The 7001-nt window shown below is 47.5% G+C and overlaps 1 protein-coding gene across 5 annotated transcripts in view; it reads right to left on the reverse strand.

The window, feature by feature from the left end:
* CBLL1 (Cbl proto-oncogene like 1) overlaps positions 1-7001 on the reverse strand; it is a 78634-nt gene continuing 71633 nt past the window's right edge. Inside the window, exons 1-6 of one of the 5 annotated variants that reach the window (XM_084509962.1) lie at positions 6509-6586; positions 3809-3976; positions 3358-3455; positions 3061-3144; positions 2183-2256; positions 1-1622 (exon numbers count right to left, since the gene is read on the reverse strand). In XM_084509962.1, coding sequence (XP_084366088.1) covers positions 581-1622; positions 2183-2256; positions 3061-3144; positions 3358-3455; positions 3809-3976; positions 6509-6521 — 1479 coding nt within the window. In that variant the 5' untranslated portion in view covers positions 6522-6586 and the 3' untranslated portion in view covers positions 1-580. Of the gene's footprint in view, positions 1623-2182; positions 2257-3060; positions 3145-3357; positions 3459-3808; positions 3977-5996; positions 6201-6508; positions 6587-7001 lie in introns of those variants that run through there. The other 4 variants (XM_084509961.1, XM_084509963.1, XM_084509960.1 and 1 more) reach the window with 4 other exon arrangements.

The raw sequence follows: 7001 nt of genomic DNA on the forward strand, positions 1-7001 counted from the left end.
TCGTGTCATGAATTCACCGTAGCCCGAATTCATTGAAAGCAACAGTAAATGTTAGTAAAAATATCAGTTTCCTTAGTATTTCCCACTTGGATAGCATCAGTGCCAAAATGGTGTCCTGGAACCGTGTCTGTGTTAACTTCACATAAAAACCCACCACTTTTACAACCATGTTTCAATTTAATTATTGTACACAGGTTAACAAAAATGTATCACAAGTGAAACTAAACATTGGATTTAACAAAAACAATATTCAGAATGGTACAACACGTGTTCTTTTTCTCCAGGAAGTAATATTACAAGCGTTCATCTTAAGGACAATTTAGCCACACTATAGACAGAAGTTCTGTTAAAATGCAACTGTGGTCTACTAAGCCACTTATTTTAGCACTACAGAGTATCTGAAGTCAGAGTCCTACATCCAAGGCTTAAAAATCATTAAAGATCCAAACCCCAAAATGTCTTACAGTCAAAATGACAGTATTTAAAAAAACAACCCCCCCTCCCCAACAATTAATTAAAAGGCTGTTGTATATAGTTTTATCCTCTTCATAGCACTCTCTATTTGTGTAACTGCTCGTTATCATTGGTAATAGGGTCTGTATCTGGCTTGATCAGGGTGGTGCGGTCCAGGAAGAGGGGCCTGAGCAGGAGGCCCTTGCATTCTCGGCGGTGGAGGCGGCCCTCGTGGAGCTGGCCAAATCCCCGGACTCATCCCCCCTGGCTGCGTGAAGGGGGGGCTAAGAGTTCCTTGGTCTTCACTGAACTGTGGCAAAGAGTTAGGGTTGTAGTGGTGGGGAGGGGGCGCGCTTACATTTACGGGGGGGCCTCCGTGCTGAGGAGGGGGAGGTCCCGGAGGAGGATGATTCATGTAGGGTGGCATCTGGGCAATTATATGTCCAGGCGGCGGGGTGATGGGAGGAGGAGCAGAGGTCATTGGCGGCGGAGGAGCTTGGCTGTACACCATGTGAGGAGTGCCCGCTGCCTGGGGGGGATGCTGCAAAGGGTGGCTTATCGGAGGAGGCGGTGGGGGGGGCGGCGCGTAATGCTGCTGCGGAGGCATGATGTGGTGAGGGTGCGTTACCACGGGCTGCCCCTGGTACTCGGGGTGATGGTGAGCGGGTGCCGGGGCCGGCGGAGGTGGTTCTCGAGCCCCCGAACTGGAATCATCCTGAATGGGAACAGTTATCAGGTTGCTGTGTTTCCTGGTGGAGATGCGGAAGGTGTCCTGACTGACCGGGCGAGGCGGCGGCGGAGCCATGGCCATCTCCGCCGGAGGGGCACGGATGTCTTCGTGGGGCTGGTTGTAATGCTCGTGGGGCACATGCTGCAGGGGAGGCGGGGGCATCATGATGTGCTGCTTCGGCGGGATGTGGCTCATGTGGTGTTTCTCAGGTGGCATTATGAAGCGCTCGGGAATTTCGGCGGGTGGTGGGGCAATCGGAGGGTGAACGGGCTCAAGTGGAGGGCGAGTAACGGGCTTTCCAGCCCTCATATGGCGGTGGTTGATGTGAGCTTGTAGGTCCCTCTGTGACAGGTAAGTTCTCTTGCACCCTTGGACAATGCTACACATGAAGAGAGACCCTCGTACGCACTGCTCGATGCGCTGCACAGGTTCGTTACAGCTGAAGGAAGAAAAAATTAGTTTACTGTCATCACAGAGAGAATAATCGGCAAGTTTTTGTCATTGCTGTTGTTAAACACCAACCATTTTACCAAAATTATCCAAATTAGACATCACATTTCCCCCCCCCCCACTGTAACAATGAAAAATGTTTTGTTGATTTTGAAGTTAAACTAACTTGTAAGCCTCCAAATACAACTATAAAATAACAAAAATTTCATGGGGTAGAAGTTTAGACACAGCATCACCCTCTGCCACAAATTCCCTTGGCGTTTCAGTACTTACCCAGGGTCACACTCAGTAATTAAACAGCTTCTTGCTCCTTTTCAAACTCGAGCAATTACACTTTATCTACACAGATATTTAAACAGCAACGTAAACATTAATATTTTACACTCTATTAACTGTGAGATATGAAGCTATAATCAAGTGGTGCAGTAAGAGTACTCTGCTCTCTCTCCTAAATGTACATAAATAAGAAACACATTAATACATTATCCGAAATGAGGCATTTAATTTTCTCTCCTACATTTCCTTTAAGAAAATTTCAAGAGAACTTACCCCGGACACATCTTGTCTCCCTTTTTCTCATGTAGTATAGCACAGTCATAGCAGAAGACATGCTTGCAAGGTATCTGGAAGAAAAAAAGGCTCTGTCAAGACAAGATGCGTCATTCCACAGCACACAATTCCTAAGAATAGAAGCACTTAAGTTACTCATGAAACAAACAGATACAACGTAGCAGTTAGCAGTCTACATTAAATAGAACAGTTGAAAAACAGTTCGAGTTTGGGGCTTGGGAAAGCAAGGTTTTTGTTTTGTATTTTTTTGTTTGTTTAAAAAAAAAAGTTGGCAAAAAGTATAGGTAAAAAATTAAAGTTTTCCAGTAATATTGAATCTTTACAGAAACTGTATATGCAGTCTAATTACACTTGCCTTATGTGCATGCAGGAAATGTCTTAAAAGCATCATCAATCACCAACAATCATCAGGTCAGAGCCCTCGGTCTGCTACATCACACAGAAATCTACATCTCAGGGAATTAGTTACACTAGTTTTGAAGACATAGAAGTGTTTTCTAACTTGGCTGTAAATCACCCAGTGACATAAAAAGCTTACTTTTAAAGCCAAGCGGTACAAGACTGAAAACCACCGAACTTGAAAGACTTTTGCTCCTATTTTGGGGTTGTTGTTCGTTTTAAAGCTTTTCATTTTAACACTTACAAGCTTGCTTTACTAAATCAAGGAGCAAAGTTAAGTCAGCCAGAACAAAACATTTCAGCAATTAAGGCCCTGGTTCCATCCTGATATTCTTCTGCTGCTGATTTCAACAGACCTCTGAATAAACCATCTCTAGAGGCTTTGCAGTGATACAGCAAGACCTGATTGTACCTAAAGGGAAACCACGGCTGCTGCTTCCCCTGGTGGTTTCACTCACCATGCGCCCGTAGGTTTTGATGGGCAATCCACACTTATCGCAGAAGTGGACGGGCGTATCATCCTTCTCCCCCAGCAAGTTTATCTGGTAGAAGAGAGAAAGAGGTAGGGAGAAAAATCACTAAAGCTGCTTATTTCAATCATCATCAATCAGCTCATTACTTCTGTATTAGCTGAGAATGCAGCAAGAATCCCACAAACATGAGAAAGCAGAGAATAAAATTTTAGTAAGGGAAGCACTGTTATTTTATAAAGTATTCACAGAAAAAGATCCATGGTTTTCCATCTGTGACTCTACCTTATAGTCCCAGAAAATGGGTCCAGGGAACCTCCTCTGATTTCCAAACATTTCACCTCCTTTGCATTCGTACCGCTCCTCTTCGTTATAATCAAATTCTTCTGTGGAAAGAACAAAAGAGAAGACAAGCCAGCTACAACACCTCCCTGGCTGACACCAGCTGCTGTTAAGTGCATGCATCAATGTATATTGAAATAATTAAGAAAGGCCTTGACATTCCCAGCCTGCTGGGCCCATTCTGCAAGAAGGTACAATGAGAACAGCAAAAATTCACTTTGGGAATTGGCACCATTTATTCCTTACAGCACAGCAGTACCTGGAATTGTGAAATTTGCTTTGCAGTGTACAGAACCTCGGATTTTAGGTCTTCAAAACTGACTGGAGACTTGAACAAAGCTGCAGAATAACATGCTTCCTTCCTACAGGACTGGTGTTTGGAGTATTTACTTACCTTCATCACCAGCTTGGGTCTTGGAAGGCATCCTGTTCATATTTCTGGGAGCCCGAGGTGCGGGTTTGGCTTTATTGGTCTGCTTTGAGATCAGCTTTATAGGGATTCTTCTACGAACATCAAGACCACCCAATGATCCTGAACTATTTGTTCCTTGCAAATCATTGTCTGTGAAAGAAGAAAAGGTTGTTATTTCGCAGCTATTAAATAGCTATTAAAGAGGCTAAATATTAAAAGAACAGTTCTAAGAAAAATAATTTTAAAAGACTGTTTATACAACATACCGAAGTTAAATAACTAGAAAATAGTCACAAGCAATTTCTGCTAGAAGTCGGGTCACAAAATTGTTTTCAAAACAACTGTGGTTTTAGGAAATATACCTCTAAAAACTACGTTATTAAAATAAATAAACAAACTAGTCTGTCATTTTTGCACAGCAGGAAAAAAAGGTGGTTCACTGTAGAGCTCTTATCACAGCATGAGCAGTACTGAAGAGCCACTTCTTTGTATAACCTTAATAGTATGGAATTTCTTACAAGAAAGCATTTTTACAGTTTATGTGAACTGTTTACTGAACAAGCTGGAAGGAAACCAGTCTCCACATCAGCTCACAGCACCTCGACACATCACTGAGAGGTTTAGCATAAAGAATCACAGAAATACTGGTGCTTAGGGTATGCAGAAGTATCCTTGCTAAAGCGAAACTGACTGCTCTCTGCTACCGAATTCTCGTTAACCAGATTTAAAGCCAAGTACCAGGGCAAAGGAAGCCAGAAATTGTCTGACTCATGCCTAAGCACACACAGGCTCCATGAGAGTCTGGTGGTGACAAAGCAACAAGCAACTCCAACGAAGGGGGGTACAAGGCACAAACTACCCCAGCTTCCAGTACATCTACCTTTACCCACCACACAGCTCCTCCTTTCCACCAAAACTGAATTACAGCCTTCACAAATCTACCTGCCTCACTTCCTTTTTAATTGAAAATCTTGTCAACACGTATCCCCACCAGCCTTTTGCAAAAAAGGGTCAAAGTTCTGAAAAAAAAAAAAAACAAACACATCATTTGTCTCCTATTCAGAAGCCTTTACATCTTTTACCCACTACAGGAACTAGGTGGGTATACACCTGAGGAACACCAGCAGTGAAATTCACATTTTAAAACCAAACCTCCCGAGAGCTTCATTTGGAAGCCTTGTGCACATGCCAGCGTTTTCGGGGATGTGGTTTGGGTGTTTTTATTCACAGCTTTCAGACTGAAGCCCTGTCCATGCTTTTAACTGGAGAAGTGAAGACATAAATATTTAACGTTGCTGTCATTTCTGGTCTGTCATGAGAGGACTTCACATCAGAGGCTGGAAACGTTTCAGGGGGGCTGCGCTGCACCTCCGAGCTGTGCCACAAGCTGTTGGGGTGTGAGGCTACAAATCATTCAGCACCTAACACCAGAATTAGGAACTGCAACAAAGTTTCACATTAGGACTCTACCCGGACAGTCACTATACCTCAGCATGGAGAGCCCCTGGTTTTCTGAGCTAGATAAACCTCCTGATTTCCTGTAACATTGCTTCACCCCAAAAGGCAACACCCAAACCAGCAAAGACAACAACAAAAAAGTGACAAAACCTGGTCTTATATCTGCTCATTTACTTTTATCAGACTATCCTGTTGGCTGGAAAAGGGGGCCCAGCAAGCCAACAACTCAGGCACCATGTTTATGGGGAGACAGGCCAGCATATCAAAGGCAATGCTAAGTGCTGAAGCTGCCTATATTCCACTTGCTGGGAAGATCTGTTTTTCACTAGATTATACAAAGACTCCACTGCAGACCAAAAAAGTCCACAAAGACCTCAGCAAATATGGCTAACTACAACAAATCTTGAGACAAAACTTCACACGCTCCACCGACCTGCCATAGGAAGCAGTTACACTCTGACACTTCCCAAGAGCTTTGCGAGCTCGGGATATTTACCCGGCTTAGAGACTGGCTGAACCAAACGAGCAAGTTTTAGTCACGCGTATTTACAGGCAGAAAACAGACTCCAGTCTGAGCATGCAAACCCAGCAGGATTAAGCCCCGACCGAAACAACAACAAAAAAGTGTCCGAAATGAAGAAGCCCCACCCCCAAAAAGCACCTGAAGCATTTAACCACTTAGAGAAGATGCAACAGAAGCCGAGACTATCACCTTCATGAGCTTTGCTTATATTTTTGAATCCCAGGGGTTCTTAAAATCGTAGAGTCACAGAATGATTGAGGTTGAAGCCCTCCAAGCCCACCTGGTCCAACCACCCCCTGCCACCAGTGCCACCACTAACCCATGTCCCCAAGCACCACGTCCAACCTCTCCTTGAGCACCCCCAGGGACGGTGACTCCACCACCTCCCTGGGCAACCCGTCCCAGTGCCTGACTGCTCTTTCTGAGCAGAAATGGCTCCTCATTCCCTCCCCATTCCCCCCTCATTCCCTCCCCATTCCCTCCCGGAGCCGCCCGCACCCCGCCGCCGGGCTGGGCTCCCTCAGCGCAGGCCGCACGCTCCCGCCCCACCTCCCCCCGCCAGCCCCAAGGCCCGGCGGAGGCCGCTCGCTGCCCGCCTGCAGCGCGGGGGCCGCACCCCAGGGCCGGGGGGGTCCCTGAGGGGCCCGGGGGGGCCCCGAGGCCGCGCGGGAGGCGCCGAGGCCGCGCCGCCGGCTCCTCACCAGTGTGGGCCATGGCGCGGCGCGGGGCGCTCTGGGAGCGGAAGGGCGAGGCCGGAAGCGGAAGTGAGGGCTGGGAGCACGCGGGGGGGGGCGGGGTTGGGGGGGTGGCACCGGGGCTCCGTTACCGGGGGAGGGGGGGGAGAGGGGGGAGGGGGTGGTGCCGCGGTGGCTGGTGGGATGTGGGGGAGCGCGGTATGCTGGGAGTTGTAGTGCCGGGCATCCCACGCATGCGCGGTGAGGGAGGGGGTTGGGGTGGGCGCCATGTTGGGGGGCTGTGAGGGGAAGGGGTGGCGGCGGAGGCATGGCGGGGCTGGGGGCGGCTGGCTCCGCAGGGCTCTGCCCGCCTCGGCGCTCTGTGGCGAAACACGGCCCTGGGCCGCCTCGGGGAGGGATGGAAAGGCAAAATGAGGCAGTTCGGGAGCCGTGCTTGGGAGCTTGGTGGGAAGGTGTGCCAGAACAGTGGGTTTCTAATAAATTAAACACGTCTGAAACT

This window comes from Aythya ferina (assembly GCF_964211825.1).
Source record: "Aythya ferina genome assembly, chromosome: 1".
Lineage (NCBI taxonomy): Eukaryota > Metazoa > Chordata > Aves > Anseriformes > Anatidae > Aythya > Aythya ferina.